The sequence below is a fragment of the Platalea leucorodia genome (genome assembly GCF_965183815.1).
Source record: "Platalea leucorodia genome assembly, chromosome: 6".
Lineage (NCBI taxonomy): Eukaryota > Metazoa > Chordata > Aves > Pelecaniformes > Threskiornithidae > Platalea > Platalea leucorodia.
In genome coordinates this window covers 57,482,349-57,501,231 of record NC_138828.1, presented here as the reverse complement: position 1 = coordinate 57,501,231, position 18,883 = coordinate 57,482,349, and the positions used below count along the sequence as shown (strand labels likewise).

General features: G+C 36.3%; 2 protein-coding genes across 11 annotated transcripts in view; one reads left to right on the top strand and one right to left on the bottom strand.

The window, feature by feature from the left end:
* ZAR1 (zygote arrest 1) overlaps positions 1 to 18,883 on the top strand; it is a gene marked incomplete at its 5' end in the record, with an annotated part of 24,016 nt that extends 5,133 nt beyond the window's left edge. For 3 of the 6 annotated variants that reach the window (XM_082315353.1, XM_082315350.1, XM_082315351.1), the window contains one exon: positions 7,677 to 8,074. In XM_082315353.1, coding sequence (XP_082171479.1) covers positions 7,677 to 7,809 — 133 coding nt within the window. In that variant the 3' untranslated portion in view covers positions 7,810 to 8,074. Of the gene's footprint in view, positions 1 to 7,676; positions 8,075 to 12,090; positions 12,765 to 18,830 lie in introns of those variants that run through there. The other 3 variants (XM_082315352.1, XM_082315348.1, XM_082315346.1) reach the window with 2 other exon arrangements.
* FRYL (FRY like transcription coactivator) overlaps positions 69 to 18,883 on the bottom strand; it is a 182,920-nt gene continuing 164,105 nt past the window's right edge. For all 5 annotated transcript variants that reach the window (XM_082315338.1, XM_082315339.1, XM_082315335.1 and 2 more), the window contains 6 exons: positions 16,718 to 16,867; positions 13,304 to 13,402; positions 8,504 to 8,572; positions 4,051 to 4,161; positions 2,535 to 2,731; positions 69 to 2,161 (listed from right to left, as the gene is read on the bottom strand). In XM_082315338.1, the coding sequence (XP_082171464.1) occupies positions 1,903 to 2,161; positions 2,535 to 2,731; positions 4,051 to 4,161; positions 8,504 to 8,572; positions 13,304 to 13,402; positions 16,718 to 16,867 (885 nt within the window). In that variant the 3' untranslated portion in view covers positions 69 to 1,902. The remainder of the gene's footprint in view (positions 2,162 to 2,534; positions 2,732 to 4,050; positions 4,162 to 8,503; positions 8,573 to 13,303; positions 13,403 to 16,717; positions 16,868 to 18,883) is intronic.

The following is an 18,883-nucleotide window of genomic DNA, read 5'->3' as shown; positions in this document are numbered from 1 at the left end:
TCTATTGTCAGTGTTTAGGCTGTTTAGCTAAAGTATTTAAACTCTAGCTTGTAAAAATACACAAAATGACAGATACAATGTCTTTTATTTTTACAAAAAAAGCTGGTAAAAGATGATGTAAATAAAAGTGTAATGCGCCACTAAATAAAACTACTTATCCCCGGTAAATACTTATTAAATAATTAAGAACACCATCTACAGTACCACAAAACCATCAAAATAATTCAATTTTTATCAGGGACAGGGAAAAAAAAATACAGTGATTATGGATGTGCCTTGACCAGTTACAGAGCTTGTTAGGATAACATAACTACTGTCAGCAGTCCAACAGCGTGCACAGTGCCTTCAATTAATGCATTTCAGTATAATTACATTTCTAGTGGGGTCCAATTCCCCAAAAAAGGCAGAGCTAAGAATTTCAATTCTACATTCTAAACTCTGGAATTAGAGCCCATTAAAAAAAATCACAGTGGGTAAGAGATGTATATAAAAATACTGGGTGTTCCTTTCAAATCACAGGAATCATGGGACTACATTCTTTTTTCTGTTTTGTTTTTTTTCTTCTTTTTTTTCTTTTTTTCTTTTTTTTCTTTTTTTACAAAATGCTATTGGTTTCAACAGAATCCAGTTTGTTTTATGCTACAGACTTTGACACTGAATTATGAGTATATTGCCTGTTTGCATGTTTTGGTAGTCAGTCTTTTTTTTCTATATAGTCCCAATTCCTTAGGCTTAAGTTGAGTCATGAAGACGCATGTACGTGCATTCAAACTCTCTGAACCCTGCAGACTGTTCAGACTGCAAGTAATGTATGTGACTACCCATAGGGAGAGCACCCCCTTCCCCTCATAGCTTTATACACCTACTGTCTTAACAGTGCATTGCACAAATTTACAAGAAAAATACTGGTTTTGCACTATACAGTTTCTAGAATATATACAGAATAAAATAAGTTAACTTCTAATGAGAATTGCTGATGGGCAGCATATATCTTTAATATACATTTTAAAGTCTCTGCAGGCAGCTACTTTTTGGTTAGTTGTTGTCAATATTTGTAACATAAGCACTGATCAGAGAACTGAGCAGCATTCCAATAAAGTTAACAGATATATTATTTCTTTTAGAAACACTGGGAAATCCCAGTTTAAAATATTATTAAATGTCCTAACATTTACACACTATGAGGATTAGATCTAATAAAATAAAATTTCTTCAAAAATAATCTTGCAGCTCTTTTAAGCATGCTCTGAGACCTTATTTAACAATCATCCATACCCTCAAAAAACAACTGTCACATAGCCATACATTCTAACTCACACACATAATTTCCTTGTTACAGACAACAAAAGCAAATAAAACATTGAGAAGTCAACGGTTTTTGCAGTCGTAAGTCATTCTACTCATGTTTGACCGCACATTCTTCATGACATTGCAAAGTGTCTCATTAGGTATTAGTTGATGATTATATCTACTACTGCTGGAAAGCCAGGAAGCCTTGCAGGTCTTCAGCCAAAATAAACCAGCCTTGATTTTAGCCTCATCCCACCTGCGATATTGATTCAACCTTTAGAGGCTGTTACTGCAAACACCATTTATGGTTCTGTTACAACAGAAAATAATGCATATGTATGCATTACATTTAAGCCCTTTTCCTTTCGTGTAGTTTTTATACATACATTTAATAAAAAAATACTACTGCCACACAGCTACTGTGTAGAAAGAGCAGTCAAGAAAGATGTTCACTTCAATTTTCAGAGTTTTAACTTTTGATGAAGCAATTTCTTGCTGTGATGAAACTCTGTTGGTTGTCAGGATTGCAGGAGGTTTTCTTTTTTTTATGAAAGGTGCTCAATAATAGTCTGAAGTGTCTTCATCATCAGTTCTTTTCTAAATGACAGCTGTTCAGAATCCAGTGCTCACAAGATTTATTCCTGGTTTGATCTTCCCTAGAAGCTGATAGGATTGCACCATGCGTAGAGACTCTCGAATTTCTAGATTAAGTTCCATCAGCTTTGAGCTCGCCTCAGACATATCTTGGTTGGAGCCTACTACTGCGAAGCTACCAGTTTGACCAAGCGTCTGATGACGGAAATATATGTGTAGCAATGTTTGAACTGGGTCATCTTCAGAACTGCCAAAGATATCATGGGGCCAAATAGATCTGTAAACACACAATTTGGATTTAAACATTAAAAAAAAAAATTAAATGATTAAATATTCTTGTTCTTTAAACAGACATGTGAACAGAAGACATAGGAAAACGCAAGAGAAAATGTTTCTTCTGTAGAGTCCTGATAGTTAACAGTATCATTTTCTCAGAGATAAATTCTAAAGAACAAGTACTACTAGAATTGCTTTTTTTTTAAATTGCAAAATGTGTATGAACAAGCTGTAATGAAGCAACAGTGCTTGTCCTTTTCAATAAGGACATCTAGCAAGAGCTGAAAAAAAACTGGAATAGTGCCTAGCCCTATCTTTAAATTAAAAAGGCCCATTAGCAAACTCAGGTCTGAAAGCAACCCTTAAGCACTTACCTAAAAGCCTTGACCTGTGCTACAGCTGACATAAACTCCCTGTTTCTCAGAGTTTCAATGAGAGAGTGAATAGCCGTTTCTGTGCTAGCTTGGGAAGCCTCTGCAATTTCAATTTCTTCGATACCGCTGTCAGATGCAGCCTCAGCCTCTTTCAGACAGCTCTCCAAAAGAGCAAGTTCTTCAGACATGTTTATGACCTAAAACAAATATAAGGGTTACCTTTTCTTGTTTAAATGTATTTTCAGTCAAATTAATTTTCAGCAGATCAGACTTACATTCTTCCTCCTCTTTGCAATCATAAATGAGAGGCAGAAAAAGTACACCCAAATACTTGCTGCAGTTGCTTAAGTATACAGTTAATTTAATGGCCCAAGCGTGCATGTCAGGTATTTGGTCTTTCCCCAATGAAGTTTCCATCTTACTTAGTTCTTTTAAAATTTGTTTCAAAAAAAATACATTTCTCCCCACATGACTTCGTAACAATTAAACTGACAAGAATTAAACGTGTTAGAAAAGTACAGCAGCAATTGCGTTACTACAAGGACAACTTAAATATGAAGAAAAAATCTGGAAGACTGGTAACCTAGCAGAATAACTGTAGTGCAGCCAGTGTATATAATTCTATACCTGACTAACTTAGGCAAGAAGTGGGACTGGTGCGATGCCGACCTTCCACAACATTCTCCAGACAGAAATGGACTCACTTATTTGCAGCCTCTATAAAAACTTGGAAATCTAAGTGAGGAACATGCATCATTTTTTCCTAAGCTACTCAAAACCCAAAGACATTCACGCTGCTTTTTCATTTTCCTCCCTACTGTATCAAGCAAGACCAGGCCTATTTTTTTTCCTGCTACCTGTATTTATTGCATTACAGAGCCAGGGGAGAACTTTCAGAAGACATTATTAATAGCATAATGCCTTCAGATTAACTCAATTAACATCACATATGTACCACTTGTGCCCAGCCGAAGGACGCATTTTACTTCTAAAGTTAGTACAACTGAAAATCAGGCACAAGATGTCCAGCACGCATTACTAACTGCACTTAGGATGGGGACTAAGGTTGCGGAGTAATTGAATGGTGGCTGAAGTGACACAGTTCCATAAATCAGCTGGTAGCAAGTGATGGTGTTCGCAATAGGAAACACTGGGGTGATGGAAAGGGGCTTCATCACAGAACTCGGCTGATTGGAGTTGATGTGCCTTGATTGTGGCCTGATTAGAATACACCAGAAGCGCTACTGAAATATTTTAAATGCTCATCACTGGACTCCCTGTGTTCCTGCCTATTTAAGAGCTTTCAAGCTGTACAAAAATCAACACAGATAATTGAACATCTCAGAAAATTGCGAGCTCTACTTAAATCTTTTATTAATTGGCTATAAAACAGCTAGTACCCTCCTTCAGTTTCTAAAAAGATGTCCCACTGATGAAATTGTTATCAAAATGTATTTCAAATGGTTTAGCTTTAAAATGTCAACAATTAGTAGCTAAATGGCATTGTTTTCATTACCTCTGCTTCTTTTTTGATTGTTTTTACTTGGCTGATAAGTTTGCAATAGGCTTGGAACAGAAGCAGCAACTGGAAATGCAACTTGTACAGCCTCCGACACAACTCCAGCTCCTACAAATGTAAACAACATTATTATATTCAGGAAGTGCAAAACATCTACTATCCAATACAAGACACAATAAATGACAACTTCTTCAGTATAGAATGGGCAAGATTAGAAGTAGTTATTTGGTTACTGAAGAAAATGCCAAAAAGATTTAGAAGCTAACGTAGCAGGAAGCTAATGAAAAGCAGATGAAAGCTTCACTGAGTTCTAGATTGACAGGTAGCCTCTCTCACATAGATTTAAAGTTTACTTTTTAATAAGAAGTTAGATTTCCAAGAAGGGGGGTGTGGTGGGATGTAAAATGATTCAAAAGGCATTTTGAAATGTCATGTTCCAAGACAGAGTTTCATAGATCACTTAGTTTTATTCTTGATATTTTACTGTTTTAAATTCAAGATCTAATATCCAAAAGAAGCAGTTGTGGTCTGTAAGTAAGGAATCTTTCATAACCATTAATATAAGCATATAAGCACAGTATATAACCTGGCACTTAGCTTACAACTGCCTGATGGAATATGAGGAGAATAATTCCATTCCTGGAGGCAAGAATAATGTTTCCTTTATAAAAGGTGGGTCTGATTCTATTTTAGAAAATACCACGATATATTCCTAAGGAAATGAAACAGCAGCATTAACCTATGCACTGTCTTGCTTCCATTTTTACGCATCTAAAACACTAGTCAAAGTGCAGACAGTGTTAATACTGCTTTACATAGAGACATAAAAACTAGTGCTAATGGAATAATCTTCTATAACGTTCACCATTCTACTAACTATAGGATCCTATTATCTACAAAGGACCAACAGTTCAATGGGTTAGATGATGCAAAATTGAAGCACACAGCACTTTTTTAATAGTCTATGACAAGACATCACTGTGTCACAAATGGACGAGACAGATGGGAGACCAGTTTGGTGACTGGCATGGTTAAGTATTTGATAAATCAAGAACCGTCACTTACTGCTAGAATTTCCATTTGCTAAGCAAGAAGATGAGCAGGTCACAAAAATACAAAGAAAGAAAAAAAGATCAAGAATTAGTGTAGGAAATAATTTTAATTAGGGTAAAAGATGTCCCAGGTAAAATGGAGGAAGAAATACAAGTAACATGCTCCAAATATATCCTGAATGGAAAAAATTAACAGACTGAATTTGAAGTGAATTTGCTGCTATAACTAACGATAGATAGCATCGGCTTTGTTGTCCCACAACATGAGTAATATACTTCACTTACAACCCTGTCTGGTCTTTACACATTGTGTAGTCTTCAAGGTATGCAAATTTAAGGAAATCAAAACCAAGGACACTTAGGTTTGAGCACCTGTGCAATGCTTCTTACTTGTTCTGTATCACTATAGTTTAAGCAAAAAGAATGCCTTTTAAAATTTGAGATGTAACATTAATTTGGATTCTGAATCAGTTTAGAAAATTCTTGGTTTTGCTAAGCTCAATTCTCAACAACCTCATTGTGAGATTTCTGAAATTGAATTGCACTTGGTTCTTCAAAGCTATTTCAGAAAAACATTTGGGAAAGAGGGACAGGGAGAGAAATCGTCAGAAAATTATTTGTCAGACTAGGGACAGGAACTTCACTTCTGTGCTTTGTACAGTGCTAAGCGTATTGATGGCATTTAAGCAAGTACAATGGTCATAGTAAACATATGAAGATGCAACTGATGTCTGATTCCAATGGGCAGAAGCAGTTGAGCTTTACTAAGCACATAGTTATACACGATGTGTATAAGTTATACACTATGTGCTTAACAGACTATAAACATTGCATGCTTTTGTTCTGTACTCTGTGCTACCATATACATAGCACAATTATTATATAAGCAAAAACTGCTGATGCACAGAACACCGCGAAGAGGTAAGATCTTGAACGGCCAAAGTCGACAAGAATTCTATGACTCACTTTAACGAAGCACAGAGAATCAGACTTTGAGGAATGGCAGGGTTGATTATTTAATATTTTTAGTCATTAAGTTCCAGTGTTCTTTAAGCCAAGTCTCATTATTACTGTAAGCCATAAATAATCCCTCTCCCCAAAATCACACCTTGATAGCTATTCTAAAAATTCAAGAGAGGTTTTCCTTTAAAAATGGCTTTGTACTGCTTCAGTGTCTTTCACATACTCGCTCACTTGAGAAGTAATGTGATTTTTCTACCTGCCAGGCTGTACAAACAGTCTAGCCAGAGTCCAGATGCATTCTTCCAGGCTTGCATGTAAGTACTAATAGCAAAAATCCAATAATTAGATTTACTTGCAAGTCTGCTGGCAATGCACAAGCCAGAACAGAATTCATCTCACTATTCCTTAGCTGTATTGACCACAGTGCTAAAAATTAGCAAGAAAATCTTATTTGTGTTAGTGAGTGAAAAATATCTGGTGAATGAAGCAGCTCTGTTTTCCTGAGCAGGACAACACTTACATATTTTTAGCATTCACTGGTTGACTGGATGGACTTATCAGCCCCACAGTCCATTTACAAGGACTTTTGAAACAACGATCTTACACTTGGTAACTCTCAAATCTCCTTCAAGTCACTATAAGCTTCTGTGAATAAATTTAGAACTTCTGTAAAGTGTGTATATTTATGAAGCAGGATAACAGGACTCTGCTTTCTCAATGGATACTATAGATTAAAATTATTTTAACTGAACCTGCAAGTGCAAGGAGCACATAAAGAAAAAATTGCCAGCATGCCTTGTGGGCTAGGATTGAAAATCAAAATCAGAACAGGTCCCCACAAATAATCAGTGTAAATGGTCACATAATTCCTTTTCAGGAGCTATCTTCAAACCCTGCAGAAACAGGGAAGAACAGACAAAACTGCCTCACTTAAAATCCTGCATTCTCTCCGTACAAGCTAAATGAAAGCTTGCACGTGGCTTTCCCTACATTTCTTTCCCTAGCTATACAGTGGGAACATTTACCTTCATGGTAGGAATGGTTATGTTCTAACAGTTAAATGTTAGAACAGTTTCTTGGTGTATATAAACAACATTCTAAAGAAGGCAGCATTTATGTATTTCAGTCCATATTTTTACTATATAGAACATTTACTGTATTGTAATAGTAAATGTTGTTACATATTTCTAAACACATATCAGTCAGTATACGAAGATGTAAACCATCTGTAAAATACACTAAATGTTGTGTTCATAGGCAAAGCACAAATCCTTGCAAATGGTAGAAAATTATTTTGCTGTATTAGCTATGCTTAGCCACATGAAATATTTTTTTTAAATGTGCAACTTTGATGCAATATAAAAATCAACAGTATATTATCACACATTTCACTACTCTAAAAATTCATGTGTATTTTGCAATTGAATAAAAAAAAAACCATATATATATATGAAAGCAAATGAAAACTGTATAACAGAAGAAATAGTCCATGCACACAGTAGACATTTCTGCTGCTGAACACTACATTTTCAGCAGCAGAAACATGACCAAGTGTATCAATGAATAGAGTTCAATTGAATAAAAGGAATAAAATTCCTCCTTTTCCAGGTTCAATTTGGGATTTTTGTCAAAATGTCATTGTGGAGAGGTAAGTTCAGCTGCTACCTGCAATTCTACTTTCTTACATATTTCACTGTTCTTATTACAGGACTCTAGATGGCAGATTCCTTGTACCTCCTAATGATAGGTTTTGGATTTGCTTTTTTATCTACAGTGTCAATATTATGCAGCTATTGTTAAAAAAAAAAAAAGTCCTAGTCTACTTGGGGAAAAGCTATCACTCACTATAGCAATTAGTAATATTAAACATGGATGACTGCCATGCAAATACATACAAAATATTGAACTAATATTAATAGGTTACTTCACCTATTGTTGTTAGATGATATTTTGACAGAAGTGTTTAATGAAATTTTTGCTATACAGCTACTTTACTCCCTGTTCCTTCCCACCCAAATAACGGCTCCAGAAAGGTCATATGTATTTATATAGTACTAATTATATTAAATTCAGTGGACGTTTTTGGCTAGACAGTTTATCTGAGCATATAAGCAGAATGGTAATCTTTTTTTCTTCTAGAAACAGCTGCAGAAAAGCAGACTTGCTGGTACACAGATGGTATCTAGTGTGCTTATCTACTCGGTGTTATTAAGTCTAGCACCCAAGACGGGTTGCCAACTTTTATTAAAAAGAGCCCTTTTTATTAGACCACTACTTTGTAAGAACCTGAGTTTCCAAAAGATAGCATGATAACTGGAATGAACAGCTTTTCATACATTTTTAATCTCTCTGCAAATACTGTAATTTTTGTGCAATAGATATAAAGATGTTTTTTTAATCTCATATCCAGAGACTCACAAATGACATACACCTACCTGAGCATCTGTGTTAGTGCCATGAATACCATCATCAGTACCAAATGTTCTTTTGCAGTCTTCTAGCCACTGCAAAATAAATATAAACAAGATTAAACGTCTTCTGAAACAGAGCAAACTGAAGACTGTGCTAAAACTACATAAGACATCTCGTCAAGTCTTGCACATTCTCAGATTACATAAGAAATTGTGATACGAAATCAATTGTTTACCAATGCTGTTTGCACTAATGATTTCCACTCCGATATATCACTTTGTAGTTTTTATTGTGTCCCTTCTGTTGTAAATTTCCTGTAGCCTTCATTACCCCAGATGAGGACAGTACACTTTAGCATAAATACTGATCTGTGACTGAATTTGGGTACTGTCATAGTGAGATGTGTGGGAGGGTGGAGGCAGAAAAATCCCTTTCATTAAATGAGATATTTTCTCTTTGCTTGCTGCACAAGGTTTACACCAACGTTGTTTCTCAGCATTTAAAATACAGGACTAATTCAAATTAGAGAGTAAGCCTGTTGTATTTCTTGGGACTACTTTAGAAACAGAAGGAAATAGAGGTCTCCTGCAAGTGCAGGTTTACGGTATGGAAAGAAAAAAAGTAAATTCTTCAATGGGAGTTTAGCATCACCTCCAGTTCATACAAGCCAGGGAGATGAAGTATTCTCACATTACACAATGCAAACATGCAGATTCCACTCTCTTTCATGAATACAGGGCTGTATTTAACCCCAGTTCCTACAGCAGACAAGAAGTTTATTAATTTCACTGGGCAATCTCTTCTAGCTTTAACCAACCATGCAAATTTAAAAGCGTTAATATAAAGCATTTGCAGAATCAAATATGCTCTTACTGGACAATACGATCTGATCATCTCATTGACACAGTGCCCAGCATATTTTTCCGTACAGTGCAAACAACTGCAAGCATGAGGTAATTCGGATATTACTGAAATGGGAATGCATCATGTTGGGATAAAGTGCAGATTATCTTCTAAAATGAAGAACAGGCTCTATACATCCAAGGAAGAATAATTTAGCATACTGTGTGCTTGATATCTTGAGTCTCACAGGAAATCTTAGTGACCTTTTTCTAACCTTTGTCTGATGCAAGAAAAAGAAAAATATGATTTCCCATCTGCTCAATTTAATAAAGGTTACTTAGTGAATTAACTAGGCCTGTGTGCTTATCAAGAGGAGAAATGGAATTCTCTAAACACCGTGTTGTCAGTTTCAATTAGTGACATCGATACCAACGTAGACAGCAAATCTCATTTTTCTTTTTATCTGACAGCATCCATCGGTAACAGTGGAATAAATTTGCAGTGGAACAAACAGGATCAGCAATTGGGAAGCTAGTATTTATTTTCACACACTGCCTTTTTAAGATCTTTTTGAAATCTTAAAACCAGTCTGAATAAAGGGTATGCCTAGAATGTTATGATATGCATATAACCTTATATTTTCTATTACATTGATCTGATTCAGTATCTTTGTCCCTCATACATACATGAAGTCAAAGCAGTTTCCTTGCAAGTAAATAGAACAGTAGCTCCAAAAAGGTGACAAAATTAATTTGCTAAAAATTTTTACAGAATATATGTTCAGCATGGTAGGAAGACCTCAATTTTCTCTTTGGGAACAGCAGTAGATTGTGTGACAAAATAATCTTCTTTATGTGTTTGCTTTACATAGATTTATGTTCTCCCCATATACCTTCTACAAAGATACAGGCTGAAGAGCGTTACTGAAAGCGTAATATAGGGAAGTCTGTGGGTGGTCTTGGTCATGGCACAGGTTGGTTTGCCAGATTAACCCCAAAACAGACATCCCAAACCACCCCCTGTGCTATAGCTACCTTTCTCTCTCTCATCTCAGTGCATAGGTAAGAGTTTCAAGCAACTGCAGCCCAAGCCTCTTACTTTTTAAATTTGATTCATGTGAATGCCAGTAGAACACACAGCGCTGACAGTGACAAACATAATCTGTTAGGGGAAACTTTAAACAACAGTTTTTCATTAAAGAAGTTAATGTACAGAATTTTCCAGTCATTGATTCTAGAGGATACCAGATCAACATGCAAATTATATTTATTTAAATATCTGTTAATTTATATTTACTTTATTATACAATAGCCGAACCAGCTTAGTTTGATCATTTTTCTGCGTGTTTCTATGGAAAAAGCAAGGATCTGCAATAAGCTCATTACGTGTTTTGCCTTAATACTTTCAGATCGAATAGGATACATAGCACAATTGCCTTTAATAACAGAAATTCAGATTTGACTTGAGGAAGTCTCTTTCAATCATTCCCTATACTCTGTTTAATAGGATAGAGTAAGAAAACCAGTAAAACATATCTAAGAAGTAGCTTTGGAAGATTCTTAGTCTACATATGCTATATAATACACACCAAAACAAAATTGAGGACCAACAGCTGAAGAAATGCTTTCAAAAAAAGTTTTGGAAAAATAAATTATCTGAGATAATTAGTCACTACTTCTAAAGTAACATGCTAAATAAACACTGAAATAATGCACTACGTTAGCTAAATGACATGCTGTCAAGAGTCAGAAATGTTTGGTCAAAGCTATACGTTTCTTCCTCCTCAGTACTGCTTCTTTATGAATTATTAAATAAAAATAAAGCCCTGGCAAAATGTTCTCAGTTATTTCAGAACAATTCCTTTCATCCCGTGAACCTTTTTCCTGCTCCAGTCACTCACAAATCCTGTAGCAGAAGACAGGCTGACCACAGAAACATGTTACTGGACACCCTTTTGACAGCTGCACTACAGAAAAACAACACTCTCTCACTATCATATAATGACAGAGGCCATTGAACTGATACCCATATTCCTTTATCAAGTAAAATAAAACACAAACAAGCTCTTAATATGCAGCATGGATTTTTGTCGATATGATACGTAGAAGTGCAAAATTAGCTAAAAATACAGTAAGTGAATTCATGGCCATCTGAAAGGGACACAATTTTAACTCATTGTACTTTGACAAATCAACCAAACAATACCATTTGTTACTGCTATGATAAACTGTAGGCTAAATGAGGAGTTTATATAAGGAGAATTCCTCCATGTCTGGAAGATCACCATTTTAAGTACACACGCACACACGAGTTCCTCTCTACCCTGCCTGAAATCTTCCTGTCTGACCCCGGGGCAAATCAGTCAGCCTCTCCGTGCCTCAGTGTTGCTCTCTAAAATGAGGAATAAAATACATTGTTTTCTCATAGGAGTGATGACAGCATTATACATTGGAGATTGTCAGACATTAAATATTACATCGACTAAGGTAATCTTCGTCATTAGATGAGCACTTTGTTTCTGATTAAGCCTAAATGGCAAAATGTAGCTCATTATATTAGACCTCATGAGTTTACAAATAAATCGTTATTACCACAGAGCAGGGCAAAAAACAGAGCAACTCTTTAGCAGAAATGCTGGCTTGGATCCTAGAAACAGTTTATCTACATTAACAGCACTGTGTGGCATACTTTAGCATTGGTTTTGAGGAAACTCTGTTTCTTTTGAGATCCTTTCCACAAAAAAGTGGCTGTCTCTTCTGTTCAACAGACGAGCTGCCAGCAATCTTTGCAAAGCAGAGGCCATCATTTCCTAATAAACTCAGCATGATCAAGAAACATGGAGCCACTTGTGCTGCAAAATAAAGCTCTCCCAAGATATCACAGCTTGAATTCTGGTTCTGTTTCGCGTCATTCAAACTTTCCTACAACGGCCATTGTCATGGCCTCACTGACTGCTGAGACCAGCAAAAACTTCCTTCAAATGCATGTTTAATTTTCCTAGGAATCACTTTCTCTTCTACAATAAAAGTCCCATATATGCTCTCTCTCTCCCTGTACCTGCAAAACTGATTGTAGATCCATGTTTTCTTTTGGCTCTCGAAATAGAAATCTTACCTGTTTCAGTTTTCTGAAGTTAGTATCTTCCTTCCTGAACTTCACACAAAGGTTCACAAAAACAAATATAAAGACCCTTACTACAGAAATTTTCAACTTTTAAATTTTGTGTTGCTTTGCAAAAAGGATATAGCCACTGACATATACCTTGAAAAGTAAACTGTATTATTCTAAATAACTGACAGAAATGTCAGCCTCAATGGGATCCAGTTGCAGGATGAGAGACCTAAATTTATGTGTCTATGTATGACACAGCTGTTTCAGCCCCCATTACAGTCAGTGGAGATCCAGTCAACAAAAGGACGTCTAAAGACGTATTCAGCTGAGCAACAGGTCAGTATTTATATTAGGATAAAACGCATTGCTTTCTTGATTTCTTTTATTGTATTGACTTGATCCTTGAATACTCTGGGTGTTAAGGCACTTAATCAACATATAGATAGTTATCTGTAAATGACTTAATCTGGAGGTGAATCCCACCATTCTAGTCTAATAAAATAAGCCAGAAGATTCATAAAGAAAATGACCATGATTTATTGACATTCATGTTAAAATATTTGAATATTTTTAAAAGAGAATTTTTAAATTAGGAGTGCACTTTTCCCAATGCTAGTGCATTTGTGTGATGTTATGGATTCAAAGTCAGTTTCAGAAATATGTGCAACAAAAATGAATTACACGTAAGAAAAAACTCAAGTTCAGATTATACACATAGAATAGTAGTAAGAAAAGGAAACAGGATTTTATTTCAGAATTTTTTTCCCACAGTTTGCTTTTAGATAACCTATGTTGGGAGATAAAGACCTGCAATGTTTTCTTGATGAGTAGGTTCTAATATTTTTTGGTTTGAAATCTAAGAGACTCACCTGTTCTGCTGCCTCTCTTTTGGCATTATAGGTATCCAAGTGTTCTTGGAGCTCTAGAACACTGAACTTCAATGTTTCTAGCAGGCCACAAGACATTAGCTGGAAGATAAAAGCAATCACCTCTGTAGTCATGTAACATCTGACTATAATCCACATAGTCCAATATCTAAATTATACAATATGAAATTCCAAATCCACATTTGGAAAAACAATCAAATTAGAACTAGTTGGGTACAGATCATTTGTAACACCTTTGAGTTAGTAAACTAACACATATAGCTGTATCAGTTAAATCAGTGAACAACACTTTTGATTTCAAAATGAGAAAGGCAATACCTAGTTAACATCTGAAAGAGAGATTTCCAAGGGATTTTTAGATCTTTCAAAAGGAAGAATAATATTTGATATATGTGTGTATAGCTAGTGTAAATAGAATAGCTTGCAGCAGGAAAAAATGCTGCTGGACTGCTCCTCTAGCAGGCTAAGGAGTGTCCAGTGAGGGTTACTTGCCCTTCTCAATATACAAACTACACCACCAGCAAAGGCTTCAGTCTGCAGGAACCAGGAACTATGAAAGCAGGAACTCTTGGGTATTTGAAGAATTTTCTCCCATTAATGACTTTGCCTTTTTCAACATAGTTTCAAAATTTCTTTTTCCCTCTGGAGGTGCTACCTCAGCTTTGCTCCACACCACTTCTCCCTGTAGTTTTATTTCCACTTATGTTTTTCTTATTAATCCTTCTCCTGTCACTTCCTGTAATAATCATGTCTCTAACATGATGCTTCCTCCCTCACACTGGTCATCCCTTGCACACATTAAGAGCTCTATACTTTCCTCCAGTCCCTGTTACCTGCTACCTCTTGGTCAGCTTGAAAGTGCAAGCGCAAGACTGTGATCACAAAATTGTGGCACAGAAAGTCACAGTATCCCACATTACTCAGGCACGGGTGGGAATGATGCTTACATGCTTTTCCAAATGCATCAAGATTATTATTCTACCACCATATTAAGACACTGCTACTCCCAACCTCTATGTCCATATCAACCAAGAAGCAAGTTACGGCTCGATGCACAATGCCACTCTGTACTCAATGTCTGCAATAACACCAAAGTGCAAAGAAGTCAGCGGGCAGCTTGTATCAGCAGCAGGCCATGATCCACTCCCAAATCGCTCATGAACCCGTGCTTTGATGTAAGGGGGCATCCTTCTGCTGAAAACTACTTTCTGAATGAATCAAAGGCCAAATTTGAATCAAATGCCAATCTTGTACTCATGAGTGGACATCACAAAACCAAAGATTCGTGCCTTAATGTTAATTTGGATTAGCCATTCTTTCTTAGTGACAAGTAATCTGATAAATGAGTAGGTCCATTTCAATTAAATTACTTGGAAAGATTTACCTACACAGTATTTGCCAATGTAACAACAATACTGTGTGTATGTGCGTACATATGCATGTACACATACACACGAGTCTATACTTGCGTGCATATATATTAAATTTATTATTACTGTTTTTATATTTGTATTTATATATATACTTATTTATTTTTAAAAAATAAATTTTAAACTTATTTATTTTTTAAAACACACATGCTGTTCTACCTAGACACTAGTGTAACTCTTCTTGTCCCACTTGCTTCTTATCCCAACCAAGTTCTCCTGCTTTTAAAGTGGCATAAGTTAAACATTACACATGGTTCCCTTGAAATGCTCTATCCATATCATTCTTTTTTAGTCCCCATATTCTAAAGTGAGACCTTAAGAGCAGAGTTGTCCCTTAGCACCAAGGGAAAAAAACAGGTCAGGAGAAGAGTCAGAAGAGTCTCACACTGGGTCAAGGCCAAAGATCCATCTACCTCAGTCTCCCATCTGACAATGTCTAATAGCAGTTGCTTAAGGAAAGGCAAAACGGGGCAAGCATGTGGTGATCCACTTGCTCCAGAATGCTTTCTTAGCCTCTGTCAACGTGTTGTTCTGCATATTCGAAAATCTATTCAGGGCTATTTCTTTCATGAATCTTTTTAGTTGCTTTTTGAAAACATGAACAGACACTGTAAAAAAGGACAGGGTTTTACAGGTTGATTACGTATCACATGAAGGATCACCTATCTTTGGTTCTGTATGTTTTGAAGTCAGTGCTAGCTTAATTTGATCACCCTTAACATCAAATAAGACGATACAATAATTTTAATCACTTTTCCATGATAATCAAGATATCTATCCTTCCAGTACTTAAGGGGGGCTTATATAAAAGAGGGGGAGAGACTATAAGGGCAGATAGCGATAGGACAAGGGGGAACGGTTTCAAACTGAAAGAGGGGAAATTTAGATTAGATGTTAGGAAAAAATTCTTTACTCAGAGGGCGGTGAGGCACTGGAACAGGTTGCCCAGAGAGGTTGTGGATGCCCCGTCCCTGGCAGTGTTCAAGGCCAGGTTGGACAGGGCCCTGAGCAACCTGGTCTGGTGGGTGGCATCCCTGCCCATGGCAGGGGGGCTGGAGTTAGATGGTCTTTAAGGTCCCTTCCAGCCCAAGCCATTCTATGATTCTATGATCTATGGACAGATTTCTCTCCTAAAGGGCTGAAAAATCATAGCCTGCATACTCATATCTTATATGGAAGCCATTCCACATATTTCATAGTCCTTGTGATCTTTCTTGGAACCTTTTCCAGTTCAACTGTATTTTCTTTGAGAGCAGGGGACCAGAACTGCCCCCAAAATTCAGGATGTAGGTATATCGGGGATATGTATATTAGCTCAATGACGTTTTCTGTTTTGCTGTCTCTTTTGTTAATTATTCTAGCATAGCTTGTTTTGACTGCTGCTAAACATTGAGCTGACTTCTCACATTAATATTTATTATAATCCAAGATTTCAACTTGCATAACAGCAAACAATTGAAAGCCTTCATTGTATATTTGTAGCTAGAATGTTTTCCTCATGCATCATTGAATATATACATAAACAATACAACTTAAAAAGGCAAAGTTGCTGCTAGATACGTAGTCTTCCTTTTTCTTCTCTGTGCAAAGAATATAGATTAAATATGAACAAGCAGGGAAGGTAAAGAATAGCAAGGGAATTTAAGTGATATCTATTATCAGTAAGTTCCCTCACTGTTCATTGTTACAGCTGGAGGTTATTTTTGGAGTAAATGCACTTCTCACTTGTGTTTTCAAATGTTTATGATACATAGTGGCCACCTAACATTTTAATTCCTTTCTGATTTCAGTTATAAAAAGCATCTTTTTTTTTACATCCCAAAATTATTCAGATGTTTTAATTAGTGACATTAGAGAGCAACCTTTTAAAAGGCAAACATACAATTAACACATTTTTATTCAAACCTTTACATAAAAATGTCTAAGCAGACAGATATTTCAACATGTAAGTTGATGAAATTTTTACCGTTTCTGCATCCACAAAGACTGTCGGACATTCTGAACATAACATCATCACTTCCAGAGAACTTTTAAATTTTGTTCCAATGCGCTGTAGACTTTCACCAAGAAAGCTGACTGAATCATTTGTTATAGACACGAACTTTCTTTGAATGGTCTAGAAATCAAATCAGAAAAACATTTATTTTACATAGTATTTTACTACCCCTCCCTCTGGCTTTTTAGATTAAGAATTCTGGGGCAAATTTCCATCATGACAGCATATATTTTTGTCATTAAATTACAAACCAATACATAATTTGCTCTGAATATTTATGTAAAACTAGCTCCAGAAAATGCAATCAATCACTCAAACCAGCCTGTATCTATAAAGACAATTATTCCTTTCACATCTAGGCCTTTAGTATCAGTATAGCTGGATGACTGTTTGTCTTTATGCAGTATAGATAGTAGCTCAATTCATTTTCAAGTGTGTGTGTTTTGCAGAAAATTATACACAGAGTTTTACAAGTCAGAATACGACCCGTGTAGCACAATCTGTGTCCAAAACTGCCACCTGCACAGTTTCTACCTTCTTCAAAAATCAGTCCTATGTATAGCATGTTTGATTATTTAAACTGTCAGCTTGGCCTAATACAACACTGCGCTTTGCTATGTATTATTTCATAAATCCTAGAATGTCCCATGTAGACTAAAACTATACAAAGATGATATTTACAGCTGCAAAGTTAAACGCAGTGTAGGAGACAGAAGGCAAAATGGAAAGGTCCGTCAAACAAGGCCTCCAGGGTCTCATCTAATCATTTTAACCCTCCTCTGTACTCAGTAACAACTCCTCAGGAAGGCTTCTTTCCCCAGGCTTGAGCCCTGGATCGCTACTGCCCCTTTTACCAGAGTATCCACCTTTCCAGCTGACTGAGGCCTATCCTGTCAAGCCACAGAAAGTTTCACCTTTCTTTCTAGCTCCCTCTTTAATGAACACAAGAGAACATGAACTCCCATTTTACCACTTTCAGGAAATGAAGGGTGTGAAAAGCAACTGCAGCTAAGCTTTGGTATAATACAGAGAAACTAAACCCCTGATGTCTAAATGAAGCAAAAAGACAAAAATCTAAAATCAGTAACAGGAATTTCACAGTGCTGTGGCAAAATACTTGGTTCAACTAAAAATGGAAAATGCGTATAGATGCACAAAAAAGTTATTCAATGGATAAGGTAGAGTATGAATTCTTCATGTGTGTTACTTCATGGTACTAACCCTAAACCTGCCCATACATATGGGATAAAACGTGAGGAGCATGGTAAAACCAAAGTGAGGCTTTCACTGAGAAATGTATTATGATATACCAAACAGCAGGCAAAATTAATATTGGAGATATAAGAAAGGGTTGAAGTCATAAGGTCTTGGTTTGTAGTACTGAATCTTCTCTTAGCTCACTTGGCACATTGCCTGCAAGTAAAATGGATTAATTGGGCGTCTATCCCATAAGAAGTTGCAAAGAATAATGTACATCCAAGGGGTACCACTTTGAAAACGTAAAAAACCCATCCCCTACATATAGGCAGGAGGGAGCCAGAAAAATTAAGCCATAGGCATTTTGTGTTGGATACCAGATCTGTGAGGTAAATACAGTTAAAGAGAGGCATTTGAAACTTCCAGCTTTAGTGGATCTCCTGGTGTTTCAATTACTTCTCTGCAAAAAAAAAAGTTTTCTCACAAGACAGATGCAAGATAAATTCATTAATGTTTGTCATGCTGCGATCCCATAATAATGAATCCCGCAGAAAACCCAGGAGGAAGACATTAATTCTGTAATCAGCACAGAACCTGGGTGACGTTCAGAAAATAAAAGAAGGGACACCACCTGAACTAAGAGCTTACAAGAAACGCTGAGCCATTTTTCTTTTTGAGCTGTGTTTTGTTTTGTTCTTTGTTTTTTGTTTTTGGTTATTTTTTTTTCCCCCTGAGTAGAATCACTCCCAGACAATGAATACAGCAGATATCCCATGGAAAAATATTGTATGACCATATAACATTCTCTTAGCAACGTGGGTTTTTTTGTCTGCTTCTGATTTGCTTTCTAAGGCTTCTTGCTACCATAATCTTGTGGCTTTTGCAGTTACGGAGGGGAAGAATAGTTTTGAAAGCAGGAGGAAAGGATTTCAGACAAAC